At 50.9% G+C, this 14,598-nt stretch overlaps 1 protein-coding gene across 2 annotated transcripts; it reads right to left on the bottom strand.

Moving 5' to 3' along the window:
- Positions 1–336: 336 nt before the first annotated feature.
- Rela (RELA proto-oncogene, NF-kB subunit) lies at positions 337–10,816 on the bottom strand. Of its 2 annotated transcripts, NM_199267.2 has the most exons (11): positions 10,749–10,816; positions 10,136–10,162; positions 9,893–10,044; positions 9,589–9,737; positions 8,625–8,716; positions 8,167–8,298; positions 7,356–7,460; positions 6,961–7,173; positions 2,948–3,028; positions 2,766–2,840; positions 337–1,685 (listed from the first exon to the last, which is right to left on the bottom strand). In NM_199267.2, exons 1-11 carry the CDS (start codon positions 10,753–10,755, stop codon positions 1,066–1,068), a joined length of 1,653 nt encoding a protein of 550 aa, NP_954888.1. In that variant the 5' UTR covers positions 10,756–10,816; the 3' UTR covers positions 337–1,065. The 2 variants fall into 2 exon arrangements, with proteins under 2 accessions (NP_954888.1, XP_087419085.1); XM_087562959.1 differs by lacking the exons at positions 10,136–10,162; positions 10,749–10,816 and adding an exon at positions 10,444–10,656 and having other exon boundaries at positions 9,893–10,073.
- Positions 10,817–14,598: the final 3,782 nt, after the last annotated feature.

The following is a 14,598-nucleotide window of genomic DNA, read 5'->3' as shown; positions in this document are numbered from 1 at the left end:
ACTGTGTGCTCTTCCAGAGGTCCTGAGTTCAAATCCCAGTAACCACATGGTGGCTCACAACCATCTATAATGAGATCTGGTGCCCTCTTCTGGTATTCTTAATCATAATAAATAAATAAATCTTTAAAAATTAAAGAACTCCACCCCTACTGGGCCTTTTGCAGCAGGACCCCTGCCCTAGTTGCTGTAACATTTGTCAGATGGGAATCAAGGGTTTGCAGGCATCCTCAGGTCCCAGGTTCCCGGATGACAGTCCAGTCAATTCTTTCACCATCATCCAACCCAAAGTGACCAGCAATGAGTTCAGTGTTTGCTGAAAGACGGCTACTCTCTGGCCAGCGTGGTAATACATTTATTAGTTCAGAGCTAGAAAGAGCAAGAGTCCAATAGCTTTTTGAGTAAAGACTGTCTTATGGCTGAGGTCTGGTCTGCCCTCCTGACTCTACTCAATTTGCCCTGCTATTAAGGCACTTGAGAAAGGGGAAGCAGGGATGTCTCAAACCAAACAGCCTCACGGTCCTGAAGGCAGCCAGCAATGTCCCCTCCTGGTCCCCTCAGCCACTGCTCAGCATGGAGAGTTGGCAGGGCAGGAGCTCCACAGGACAGAAAAGTGGCCCCTCAAATGCTGGTGTCAGGCAGACCTCATGGGGGCTGCTCCTAGGAGCGTTGCTTTGGATCAAGGTGTGCAGGGATCCATGTCGAGGAAGACACTGGATATAAGGCTTTACGGCCTGAAGGCCACAGCTCCAGTCTGCCCCTCTCTAGGAGAGTGCTAGAAGCTGGAGGATGGAAGCAGGGTCTCAAGAGTTCCCTACCAAAAGAAGAGCCGACTATCGTACAGGGGAAGAGCCCGAGTCCTCCTAGCTCCACTTCAGGGAAGTTAATGCTTCTGCTTAAGCACCTCCAAAAAGAGAGTGAGATATTGCTGATAAAAGAATAAAATGTGCCACCCCCAGGAGATATCACCCAAAGAAGTTGGGGGCAGTTGGTGCACACTCCCCAGAATCTGTACATGCTTCAGGAAGGCTTCAGTGCCCCACTCTGAGCAGGGTCACCATCAGTGCCTTAGGAGCTGATCTGACTCAGAAGAGCTGAGAAGTCCATGTCCGCAATGGAGGAGAAGTCTTCATCCCCTGAGAGGCCATTGGGAAGCCCTGAGGTCCCCAGGGTTGCAGGAGCTGGATCAGGGGGCCTCTGGGATCCTGTCACCAGGCGAGTTATAGCTTCAGGGTACTCCATCAGCATGGGCTCAGCTGTGGAGTGGGACATGGCCACACCCTGGTTCAGAAGCTGCTGAAACTCTGAGTTGTCGACAGATGCCAGGTCTGTGAACACTCCTGGGTCTGTGTTGTTGCCAAGCAAGGCCCCCAAGTCTTCATCAGCATCGAACTGCAGGTGTAGCAGGGCTTCAGACAGGGTGCCTTCCCCTGCCTGGGTGCTCTTTGGAACAGGTGCAGACAGGGATTGGGGAGGACCTGGGGCTAGAACTGGGACAGGAGCTGGGGGCTGAGCCAGACTTGGTACCATGGCTGAGGAGGGGACCATGGTCTGGGCCAGGACTGGGGCAGAGGATGGTGCCAGGGCCAAGGCCTGGTTTGAGATCTGCCCAGGTGGTAACACCATGGGGGAAAACTCATCAAAGTTGATGGTGCTGAGGGATGTTGAAAAGGCATAGGGCTGGGGTGCTGGAGAAAAAGCAAGGAACAAGGATCAGAAACAGCGAGGGAGAGAGAGAGACTTGCACAGCCCCTCTGCCTCCACCTAGCCCGGCTCTCTGGTGCTTACAATCCCTCCCTCTCTAGGGAACCAAACTGACCAGGCCTGTAGGGGACACACTGAGGTGTTCCCTAACTACCAGCGGTCTAAAGCTCTCACTCCTGACCTTTTAATGTTCTCGTATTACAGCGGCAAGGCCAGCTGAGGGTAAAGCATGGAACGTGGGCTTGGTGATGGGCATGTGCTACTTTTCTGAGCCACTTGCCAGCACTCACAGCCCATGACTTGTTAAAAAGTCTTTGTCTGTGTGTGCCTTCCTGCTTTTCTGTATGCACTGCATGCAGTGCCCTCAGAGACCAAAGGAGGCACTGGCTCCCCTAGCGCTGCAGCTGGGGCCGGCAAGCAGGTGCTGAGAACAGAAACCAAGCGCCCTTAATTGAGCCATCTCTCCAGCCCCACAACTTATTACTTTAGAGGTGATTTCTTCTTTCTAAATTCAATAGAGAGCTGAGGGCAGAGACATTTCCGATGTCTGTATCTGCAGGGATTATTTAATCCCTTGGTACCAAGTATTGAATCTGGGGCCTCTGTGCCAGGCAAGGCCTCTACCTCTGAGCTGTTCTTATCCTGCTTTTACTTTTAAACTTGAGACAGGGTTCTTCAGACTGACCTTAAATTTAATAACCTTGTAGTCCAGGATGGCCTTGAACCCGTGACCCTCTTGCCACACTCTCCTGAGTAGCAGGGAATAAAGGGCTCAGGGTTTAACTGGAGCCAATAGCACCCTCAGGAAATGGCTAGTTCTTGTGCCCCACTTTCAAAGCCTTGAGTTTATCAGTCTGTGACAGAGCCCAAGAGTCCACATCTGCACCGCTCCCTGGATGGTCCTGGCAGAGACCCAGGCCTCACCCCGAGAAGCACAGGCCCCATAGAGAGCAGGTTTCAGAACTCTGCAGGTGAGACTAGTGTCTGTTCTGTTCCCTTCTAGAAGATACTTCAGTCTGAATAAACGAGACCCTCATTCTAGAAGGACAAAAGGACTTCCTTACCTGGCTTGGGGACAGAAGTTGGGCCTCGGGAAGGCACAGCAATACGTCGGGGTGGAGGCCGGGGTTCAGTTGGTCCTACAGGGCAAAAGCTAGGTCAGCTTTCAGATCCTAGGTCTCCTCTCACTGATTCTGGAGCTTGGCCCACCTGCCCACTTTTCTCCCTCAGGCTCTCCCCATCTCACCATTGAAAGGACTCTTCTTCATGATGCTCTTGAAGGTCTCGTAGGTCCTTTTGCGTTTTTCTTCAATCCGGTGGCGATCGTCTGGGAAAGCAATATGGACGGTGGGTTTACTCTTGTTAGCTGGGCTGCGGTTCTCCCATGGGCTCTTCAGGAGAGTAGTGGGGTCATATTTGTCTAAGACCTCATCTCCCAACCACTTAAAAAGATGCGTGACTTTTGGAGAAGGGTCTGTCGGCTCAATTTTCTTCCCTGCTTTGTTTTTTGAGACAGTCTCACTCCTGGCTGTCCTGGAACTATGGAGACTAGACCAGGCTGACTTCAAACTCACTGAGATTCACCTGCCTTTGCCTCCAAAGTGCTGTGACTAAAGGCGTGCGCCACCACACCCGGCCTTGTTGGTTGGTCTTGACTCCTGGGGTTGCTGAGTAGAGGAGCCCTGCTCTGGGGCACAAGAGCCTGAGAGTGCCATTCGAGCTGCTCACCTAAGTATCTACCTAGGCAGAGAGGGAAGCACTGTGGGCAGGGCATCACAGGGTAGCCTAAGACTCCAGACTCATTGCAGTTAATGGCGTCTTCTTTTAGTTTGAAACTTCAGAATTATGTAGAACGCCCCAGCTGCATGCCTCCTAAGCGAACTTCATACCAAACTACTAGTTTTTTCCTGTGTCTCCCCGTCTGTCCTGGCACCAAAACTGGAAACTGGAGCTATCATTTTTTCCCTTCAATCCTCCAATCCTAACTCAACACAGCTTGCCAAGCACCTACTATGTGCTGGCTTTCCTCCTGGCCGCTGGAGGGAGGTGGGGTTGAGTAAGCACACGTGAGATTTAATTATCAAAAAGGTGACCTTAAAAGGTACCAGGGGGAGCCGGGGCTTACTGTGCAGACATGGCCAAGTCCAAGAACCACACCACACACAACCAGTCCTGCAAATGGCACAGAAATGGCATCAAGAAACCCCGGTCACAAAGATACCAATCTCTTAAGGGGGTCGACCCCAAGTTTCTGAGGAACATGCGCTTTGCCAAGAAGCACAACAAGAAAGGTCTGAAGAAGATGCAGGCCAACAATGCCAAGGCCGTGAGTGCACGAGCAGAGGCCATCAAGGCCCTCGTGAAGCCTCAGGCTGTCAAGCCCAAGATGCCAAAGGGCTCCAGCCGCAAACTCAGCCGTCTGGCTTTCATCGCTCACCTCAAGCTTGGGAAGAAGATTCGAACGAAGCTACATGGCCAAGGGTCGTAGGCTCTGCCAACCAAAGCCCAAGGTTCAAACCAAGGCAGAGGCCAAAGCTCCAGCCCAGGCTCCCAAGGGTGCCCAGGCCCCTGTGAAGGCCCCATAGAACAGGCTCCTGCCAGTGTGAAGACAGATGGACTGCTGTGACACACCCACCTACACACTATCTGCAGATGACCAGTGTCCTATGCTGTTTTTACAAATAAACTTGAGACAAGGAAAAAAAAAAAAAAGGTACCAGGATTCAGAGAAACCTTGTCTCAAAAACAAAACAAAAACAACAGAAAGTGCCAGGATCCCCATGTCCAACCTTAGAGCTGGTGAAGCTTCTCAACCTTCCCACTCCCCCACAGGGGAAAAACTAGTTTATTACATTTACGTGTTGCAGCAAGAGGTCGGAGAATGTGTGAGAGTCAATTGTCTCCTTTGATCGTGTGGGTTAACCAGAGGTGCTCAGATCAGTTGTCTGTCTTTACTCACAGCATCTTGTCAAGTCTCTACGTCTTTTCTGAGACAAGATCTCATGTGGCCTTGGACGGCATCAAACTTACTGTGTAGCAGAGACTGACCCTGAACTTCTGATCCTCCTGTCTCCACCTCCCCAATGCTGGGTCACAAGTGTCAGCACCACGCCTGGCTTGGGGGTTACCGGGGATTGAATCCAAGGCCTCGTGCTTGCTAGGCAGGGCAGGCCCTCATTAGGCTATATCCCTGCCCCTCTCCACCTCTAAAACTCTGCTCAGAGGGGCCAGACTAAGCTTCCAGATTTGCTCACATCAACTCTCTGCTTAGACATCTTAAATGTGAGCTGGAGAGATGGCTCATCGGTTAGGAGCACTGACTGCTCTTCCAGAGGTCCTAAGTTCAATTCCCAGCAATCCAGTCATCTGTAACAGGATCTGATGACAGCTACAGAGTACTCTATAAATAAATAAATCTTTTGAAAAAAAAGAAGGAAAGAATCTTAAATGCATCCCTGCTGCTTTCAGAATGAAGCCTCAGACATGCCTAAGCCCAACAGGACCACCCCGTCTGTGCTTGCTCACTGCCTGAAGACAGCTTCCAGCATGATGTCCCTGAGCAAGCTGTGTACTCCCCAACACCCCTGTCCTTCTAGGACTAGGCCACTAGCATGAAAAATGCACTTTGGGTTTTCCTCCCAGGTAAATGACACCATCGCCAACTTCAGCTCCCTGTCCCGGCCCCTTCTTGTTGGTACATCATTTACAAATCTGTCTCCCAACTGAGCTTGTAAAGGGTAGGGAATCTGTCTCATTAAACAAACAAAACAGGGCTGCAGAGGTGGCTCAGCGGTTAAGAGCACTGACTGTTCTTCCAGAGGTCCTGAGTTCAAATCCCAACAACCATATGGTGGCTCACAACCATCTGTAATGGAATCCGATGCCCTCTTCTGGTGTGTCTGAAGACAACTACAGTGTACTCACATTCATAAAATAAATCTTAAAAAAAAGAAATGATACTACTTTTGCTACTGTGTATGGTGTTTTGTCAGCACGTCTGTGCACCACATGCATTCACCGTGCTCTTAACCGTCTCTCCGGGTCCTATCTCATTTGATTTCTTATGTATAGCACGTGGGACAGGCCCTGGTTGTTCATTAAGCATTGGGCAAAATGAAGCTGGGTCACATGGCAGTGACAAGACACAAAGTGGCAAAAAATCCACAGAGTCAAGTGACCCTGGCTCGGATGTGCCACTGCCTCTAACTGCTGGTGAGTTCAGCTAAATCTTCCTGTTAAAGAGCTGAGAGTCTTAAGTCCTTTATGGAAGCGCTCTCCCAGGGCAGATCTAGCAGACAGAGCTGAGTAAGGTGGGTGTCACTGTTAAATAAGTGGATAATGACTTACATGTTCTTTAACAATGGGGACACATCTTTAGACATGCTGTTTGGCATCTGTCATTGTAGGAACATCTGTCTTAGTATAGTATGTATGTGTGTGGTGTGTGTCCGTGTTCATGGAGGTGCATGCATGTATGTGCAGATGTGTGCAAGAGCTGTCAAGGTCAAAGCTTGATACTGGGCGTCTTCCTCTACCACTCCCCACCTGATTGTTTCCAAGATGTACTTAGCGTATGACCGTTGACCTGCTCCTGTCTATGCGCAATACCTGCATGCCCGGTGCCTGTAGAGTTCAAATGTTAGGCGCCCTGAAAATAGACTTAGAGACGGTTGCCAGGCACCGTGTGGGTGCTAGGAATGAAACCTGGGTCCTCTGGAAGAACAGCAAGTACTCCTAACCACTCAGCCACCTCTCCACCTCCAACCACCTTGCCTGTCTGTCTGTCTGTCTGTCTGTCTGTCTGTCTGTCTACTTAAGTATTTATTCATTTGAGACAAGATCTCACTATGTAGCCCTTGCTTGCCTGGAACTTGTTATGTAGACCAGGCTGGTCTCAAACTCACAGAGATTTACCTGCCTTTGCCTCCTAAGTGCTGAGATTAAAGGTCAGCCACCATGCCTTGAATCAGCAAGGCTGACTGGCCAGTTAACGAGAGCCATCTATCTTCATGCATGGGTTCTCTGGTTACACATGCTGCTGGAGTACCCAGCTTATTACAGAAATATGCACACAGAGACACCTGTGTCATTAGCCAGTGTAGTCTTATGTGACCACCATGGTATATGTGGTCTGTCTTTGACAGAAATATCCGTGCTCTGAACCACAGCATGTACAATCCTGTGCTGGCCCCAGACATCCATCCCTGAGCGTTCTCCTAGCTGGGCAGTGGCTGTGGTACCGGCCTCCCAGCCTCATACCTGTGTCTGGCAAGTACTGGAACTCCATGGGCTCACTGAGCTCCCGATCAGAAGGCCGCCGAAGCTGCATGGACACTCGCACAGGAGCCTGCAGGCTAGGGTCAGCGTATGGGGGAGTTCGGAACACAATGGCCACTTGCCGGTGCACATCGGCTTGAGAAAAGGAGCCTCGTGCCTCCCAGCCAGGTCCCGTGAAATACACCTCAATGTCTTCTGCAGGAGACAGCAGCAGTACGGGTTAGTATGTGTGACCCCCGACAGACTGTTGTCCTCAGCACCTGATGCTTTTCCCTGTGACATCTCCCGCTTCCCCTGAAGTCACTGAGGTAGCTGGCACTCATCACCCCTGCTCAGCCTCTCCCCTCCCCTCTCGGTGCACAGAGTCCAACGTGTACCTTTCTGCACTTTGTCACACAGCAAGAAGATCTCATCCCCACCAAGGCAGCTCCCAGAGTTCCGGTTTACTCGGCAGATCTTGAGCTCGGCAGTGTTGGGGGCACCTGAAACATCAGAGGTCTCAGGGTACCCCGAAGGAGCCGTAACAGTCACGCCCAGCCCAGCCGTGTGTCAAGGTCGCCCACAGCCTGTGACTACACTTCTGCAGACCTTCTGCTGTCTGCTCTTCAGGTCAGCCAGTTCACCACAGTCTCCCTGCAGTGCTTGTAGCTCGGCTCTAGGTAAGAGGGACACGGAAGGCTGCATTTCCGTCCCTCACAGACCTTCCAGTCCAGAGGAGACACTGGCCACATCTGTCTCCTTCCACCTGAGCTTCAGAGTTTCAGCTTTTGGTTCATCCCTGCCTTGGCAATGAGCCCTCTGCTCCTCACTTCCAGTTCATACTGGTTTCCAGTCCTTAGGATTTTAAAGCCCTTCTATTTTCATTTGCTCTGCTGCTTGCTAAAGACTGCAATCCATCAGTGTCAGCCCAGGTCATCAGAGCTTCCTGTGAGCTACTAATGTTCATTTACTGCTGTCTAGCCTTATCTGGTTTCCTAAAGTCATGAGCACAGTTCTTGGCACACCAGCATCTCAACACAAGATATGGAAAACAGTCACTTCCCATCCAACTCCAGGGCATCCTGCAAGCTTCCCACAGAGGCAGCTCTGGGTCTTCTCTGCCCTGCCCCCTGCAGCAAGGCCACACCCACCCCAGCCCCATTCTCTTCCCAAGCCCACCCTCTCCCCTTACTGCAGCTGGCCACTTACGGTTATCAAAAATCGGATGCGAGAGGACAGGGGTCAGGCGGAGGGGCCTGCCTGATGGGTCCCGCACTGTCACCTGGAAGCAGAGGCGGACCGCATTCAAGTCATAGTCCCCGCGCTGCTCCTCTATGGGAACTGTCAAAAAAAAAAAAAAAGTGGTGGAAGGCATGGGGAGGGCAGGGAGCTCTGAGGGAAGAGGAAGGTGATTTGAGGATATATAAAACAGAAGTCTAAGGGGAGGAAGACAAAATCCTAGACCCATCACGGCTCTACTGGGACCTGAATACACCACCCCTTTCTAGGCCTGACTCTCAACGGTAGCATGTGAGTGTGTACCATGCTGGCAGCGAGGTTCCACTTGTACTGTTGGGTTGGTCATGGAGGGTGAGGAGCGCCAGAGGCCCAGGGAAGGTGGCAGAATGTGCACCACAGGCAGGCTATGTCCTGCCCCTTGCTCCTACCTTGAAAGGGGTTATTGTTGGTCTGGATGCGCTGGCTAATGGCTTGCTCCAGGTCTCGCTTCTTCACACACTGGATCCCCAGGTTCTGGAAGCTGAGGCCTCAGGCATTAGTTCTGTGTCTCCAAAAGAACACCCTCTTCCCACTCCCCAGCTCACAGCTCAAGGCTTCCCACTGTGCTACAATGAACCCACTCCTTACCCACTGGCGAGTCTCTGAGGGACCTGGCCCACACCAGCCCCCAAGTCAGTGTCCTAGCCTCAGCCACAGGGCCTTCCTGTCCCGTCCCTGAGCACACTAAACTTAGTCCCTTTTCCAGGTCACCATACTTCTTTCTTGTGCATGCAATGTTCTTTTGGGCTTGTCTGCTTTTTCTCACCATTTGAGTGTTAGCACAGAGGCCTTCTGCAATCTTCCAACCCAAAGTCATGAGACCTACGTAACAGGACATGGTGCTACGCGCCTATTACCCTTGGAGTTGAGAAGAGGAGGTAGGTGAACCCTCATGAGTGCAAGGCCAGCTTCAGCTATATGAGACTCTGTCCCTATGCCACGAGACCAGCCTCCTCCTCCTTCTAATTTATTACTGTGTTTTCTTTTCATCATGGAAATTATAATTCTCCACTAGTATCTTTTCTATCTGTTTGTACAACTGTCCCCTGGTTTTACCAACTGGTATTTAAGCTCTAGGAGAGTCCATTACGGACTTTCTGATACAAGAGCCTAAGGGACTGGGCTATCCAGTCATAAAGGATCTGTCGCTCCAAGATAAAGAGTTCCCATCTGTTAGCGAATTTAAGACAAAGGGGGTCTGTTTGCAGACCTGGGGACAGAGCAAGGACTCTGGATTCTGCCAGTGTTTAGAAAAGTGTAACTTTGTAACAGCTGCCTGGCCCAGCCTGCTCTTACCCTGCCCCCTACCTACCCTGACCTCACACTACCCCCAGCCTATCTATTCAGACTCACCTGTGGATGCATCGGTCTGGGCAGAGTTCAGCCTCATAGAAGCCATCCCGGCAGTCCTTCCCCACAAGTTCATGTGGATGAGGCCGGTGAGGTGGGTCTTTGGTGACCAGGGAGATTCGAACTGTTCCTGGTCCCGTGTAGCCATTGATCTGTCCAAAGTACAGAGTACTTTAGAGGCCAGCAATCCCAAATCTGGCTCCTAGACACGGGGCGCGGTGGCAAGGAGGCAAGTCTGCTGGGGCTCCACAGTGCCTTCCACCACATCTGTGTCCCCACCCCGACACCCCTGGGGGCTCTTGCTTACCTTGATGGTGGGGTGCGTCTTAGTGGTATCTGTGCTTCTCTCCCCAGGAATACTGCCTGCAGAGCGGCCCTCGCACTTGTAACGGAAACGCATGCCCCGCTGCTTGGGCTGCTCAATGATCTCCACATATGGCCCAGAAGCCTGGGCTGGCTCTGTGGGTGATACGGTCAGCCATTAGGTGCTGCCCCCATGGCCCCTACTCCAGGACAGCCCCTACCTACTGAGGAAGGATGGTCCACTTACCTGAGGGAAAGATGAGGGGAAACAGATCTGAAAGGGAAAGACAAGGCACACTGTCAATAAACTCCAGTACCCACCCTCACCAGGGAATGCCTCCAAAGGAAACTGAGCCAAGATCCTAAGACCTGCCCTGAAAGAGGCCAGGTAAAGAAGGCAAAAGCATCTCTCTACTAGAGAAAAGGGGCACAGAGGTATTCCTTTGCCCGGGGAAACTGAGTCAGAGCCTGTTTTACGTTCATAAGTGACACTGAGGAAGGGTTCTACCCCCTCTCCTTTTCGGGGGATACTGAGTCAGATACTTTCTCCCTTACACGGAAAGGAAGCCAGAACTAATCGCATCGACACAGTGGGTGGGGGGGGGAAGCCGGAGGAAACTGAGTCAAGATTCACCCGTACTCCCACCCAGGAGGGACATTGAGTCAAGGCGCCCTCCACTGAGAGGGGCAACTGAGTCAGACCCCTCGCAGCCCGCCCCGCCCCGTGCCACCATCCGGCCTGCCGCTCCCTGCGCAGCAACCCGCGGCGCAGAAAGGGGCGGAAGACGGCGCGAGGGGGATCCCGCCGCAGGTCCCGGAACTCTAGGGCAGCCGTCCCGCGGGCCAGAGGGCAGCCTCACCGTCCATGGCCAGGGTCCCGGGGGCGGGGCCGGGGTCGCAGCTGAGCCCACGGCGCGCTAAAGCGAAGCCATTCGCCAGAGGCGGAAATGCGCGGCGCGCGCCCGTCGTCGCGTCACTGCCCGGAATCCGGCCGCGCCTGCGCGCTGCGCCGCCGCCACCGACGCGCGTGGGGGCCGAGAGCAGGTGCGCAACTCACGCTGGGCGCGGAAGGTGTGCGGCGCGCGGGCGGGGACACCGGAGCGCGGCGGTAGGACGCCGAGGCTATTCGTCCTGAGGCCCGCCCGACTGCAAGCCGCTCCCGGACTACGCAGCGCGGTTCGCTCCGTGTCCGGGCCCCGCCTGGAGGGCGGGCCCGCGATTACTCACTCTGTTTTTAGGGGATTTCGGGTCCCGTTCCCCGCCCCGCTCTGATCTCAAGAGTTTGGTGATGTCACCCTGGCCTGGTCTGGAGCAGAGCCCGGGCTGCTGGCAGGCTGCGGCCATTCGCCCTGCACAAGGAGAGGCTCAGGCCTGCTGCTTCCGCGGAGCACAGTGACTGAATTCCACACGTTTTCCTACTCGTGCAGGGCCTTCTGGGGACCGCCGCGCGTTACAGGCCATATGCTCCCAACCTAGATCCGGCTGCGCGCAGGAGTGCTTCCCAAAGCATGCTTCATCAAGGCTTGACTGAGGCCTTGGTGTAGAGGGGACCGAGGTAGACACCTGTACCTCTAAGAGTCCCTGAGAGCAATGAATGCTGGAAGAGCTCCAGGGCTTCGCCTCCACAGATAGGTCCTGTCTGCTAAGGTTCAGATCCCTAGGGATCTCCGGAGCTAGCCAGGGTCACACCACTTGAGCATCTCCTTGAAGGCCTCCCAGGAGCCTGAGCTCCAGTGATGAAAGCTTTTGTAGGGAGAGAAAATTGCCATCTAAGCCAAGGGCGGGTGTGCAGATTGAGTCTGGGGACACTGGCTGGAGGAATCAACACATCAGGCTCCCTCCACAATGCCAGAAGGAGGAGGCGGGGTGGGGGGCAGAGGAGGCTTTAGCACATGGAGAAAGACTTATTTTCTCTAAATTAGGAAATCATGTGGGAATTGGAAAAGATTGGAAATTCTGACTTCTTTCCCAGGCTCTGAAAAAAACAGGAAGACAAAAGTGAAAATAGTTACCGCCCCTCCCACTCATTTCAGTTTCTCACTTGGCGCAGATTAGAAAAAGCAGTTTAATGTTTTGCGGGGGCGGACATCAAGGTGACAGAATGAATTATGGTCTCCGATTAATGGCACACAGCCATCATTGATCCTCGCACGAACCACTTTTAAAAACTGACATATAGTTGCAATTTAATTAATATGAACATGAGTGTACTTACTGAAAAATAAGGGCTAGAGATGGCAACTCAGGAAAGTTCTTAACATTGAAGGAAGCTCTGGGTTTGATTCCTAGGTCTAGGATGTTCCAGTCATCCCAGTACTCATGGGGTCAGAAGTTCAAGGTCATCTTCCTCTACATAATTTGAACCCATCCAGAGCAACAGAAGATGCTCTTAAAAAAAAAAAAAAAAAAAAAAGATGGCTACAGGCTGGAGAGATGGCCCATCAGCTAAGAGTCAATACTGCTCTTGTAGAGAGAGGCCAGTTACCAGTGACTGTAACTGCAGCTTCAGAAGACCTCATCCCCTGTTCTGGGCTCTTGAGAGCATCTGCATTCACATGTGCTCATACATAATTAAAGCTAAATATGAGTTGGGCTTGGTAGTGCAGACCTTTAACCCCAGCACTCTGGAGGCAGAGTCAAGTGCTCTCCTAGTTCGAGGTCAGCATAGTCTATACATAGTGAGTTGCTAGACAGCCAGGACTGTATAGACACTGTCTCAAAACAAATTAAAAAAACAAAACAAAACAGTAGAGCTTTGTTTACATGGAGAGCTCTGGACCAGCAGAGACTACACAGTGAAGTTTTATCTCAAAGGGGAAGATGGGTAGGAGTATAGCTCAGAGTTACCTCATTTGCCTAGCATGCTGAAGACTCTGGTTTCTAGCCCCAGTACTCCAGAAAAAAAGGTCAAGAAGATGGAGGGGACGCATAGGACACTAATGTCACTCATCCCCACAAATGTCCTCCTCACTGTCCATGCCGTGTTATCCCTTGAGTTCAGGCTCCTCCCATCCTTTAAATTTCTGTCCTTTAAAGAAAAATCTACCCACATACACATTGGTGTGCATCTGTGTGGGAGACTGCAACTGTCATGTGGAGGTCAGAGGGCAACTTACCAGATACATTTCTTTCCTTTCACTAAGTGGGTACTGGGATCAAACTGAGATCATCAGACTTGATGACAGATGCCTTTCTTTTTTGGGTTTTTTTTTTTTTTAAACAGGATTTCCTTCTATAGTCTTGGCTGTCCTAGAACTCAATATGTAGACCAGGCTAGCCTAAAACACAGCGAGATCTGTAGCTGGTCTTTGCTACTTTGTAGGTTCTTCTTTTTCACATCCTTTATCCCCTTCATTTCACCCCCCTCTCACGAGAGAGAGAGAGAGAGAGAGAGAGAGAGAGAGAGAGAGAGAGAGAGAACTAAAGTTCCAGAATTCTCAAAAATATTACTACATTTCCCCTCTTCTGTTTTAAGCCATTAAATTGTTCTGTGTATATCAGGAAATTGTAAACAGACGTTTTCAATGAAATAAGCGCTTTTCAGATCGGTGGCCAAGGTTTTCAGGAGACTTCTCCTGCTCAGTTCTAATCTTTATCAATTTTGATGGTATGCACAGATTTTTTTTACCTCCTGTGGAAATATAAACAAACCCATGTCCCCAGCAAAAAACTTGCCGATTTCCATTCCAACATTAACACATCCTTGTAGTATGTAGGTTGATTTAATTCCACAGTTTTTTCTATGCTCCAGTGTCTCTTGGCTGCTCATGTGCCTGCATGGTTAAGGGCCATTGTTCTACTTAGGTTTATCAGTAAACCATTTTAAGGCAGGGCCTTTGGTACTTCAGCAGTGGTCTCCCTTTTAAATTTGGAGACTCAATCTCTGTTATGCCCCATGTTTGGACAACTGGCCCAGCATTGAAGTTGTTTTTGATGACATATAGTGATATTTTCCTCAGGAGCACCCACCATTTTACCCTTTCTTTCATCTGTTTCTAGGATTACAGGAGTATTAATCTGAGTGTCCCACTGTTGCAAAAAGATCCCTTTCCCATAAATTTATGGTTATGTCAGCCACATAATGCCTTAACTTTCCCATTTGACCTTCTGGTCCCACACATTTAACCCACCACACACTTTGTTTTATCTGAGATAACTTTCTAAGCCCTAGAAACTGGTATAAACCTTTGGAAGTGGCCATTCTGAATTCCAAGATCTTCGTGAAACGATAATAGTGCCACAACTCCTGTATCCACCAAACCTTCTATTTCACTATCATTTGCTTGCAGTTTTAATTTTGTCCTCTGATCATTAACAACTGTTTGCCAGAACACTTCTTTCCTGTTCTTCCAAACCCTCCTGTTCTCTCTACTGTAGTGGCTTTACCTTTGATGTGGGTAACAGTAGCAGCCGAGCAAACCTGTCTCCTGTGTTTGCATCTCTCTTTTTACATAGCCCATAATTTTAATTCCTACTTAAAATCTTCATCTACACTTCCTGGATGCACGAAGAGTCCTTTGGGAAGTCAATCCACTCCTTTCTAAGTTCATCCCACTGTCTCTGAGGGCAAGGGACCATACACTCCAGTAGTCATTGTATAATGTTGACTTTAGGGGCTAGTGTGAGATGTTTCTCTATGGCCAAGTCTAGAGGAGCACTGCCCGCATTAGCATGCATTAGCTCTCTAACATAGAATGGAGGTCTTTCAGT

The sequence above is a fragment of the Rattus norvegicus genome, chromosome 1 (assembly GCF_021556685.1).
Source record: "Rattus norvegicus strain SHRSP/BbbUtx chromosome 1, alternate assembly SHRSP_T2T, whole genome shotgun sequence".
NCBI classification, from domain to species: domain Eukaryota; kingdom Metazoa; phylum Chordata; class Mammalia; order Rodentia; family Muridae; genus Rattus; species Rattus norvegicus.
This window is presented reverse-complemented; position numbering and strand designations above follow the sequence as displayed.

Excerpts from the sequence above, each read along its gene's own strand:
- Rela (NM_199267.2), bottom strand. Across the intron at positions 3,029-6,960 it reads CCAGTACTTGCCAGACACAG|ACGATCGCCACCGGATTGAA; the intron begins GTATGAGGCTGG and ends TTGCTTTCCCAG. Across the intron at positions 2,841-2,947 it reads GAAGAAGAGTCCTTTCAATG|GACCAACTGAACCCCGGCCT; the intron begins GTGAGATGGGGA and ends TTTGCCCTGTAG.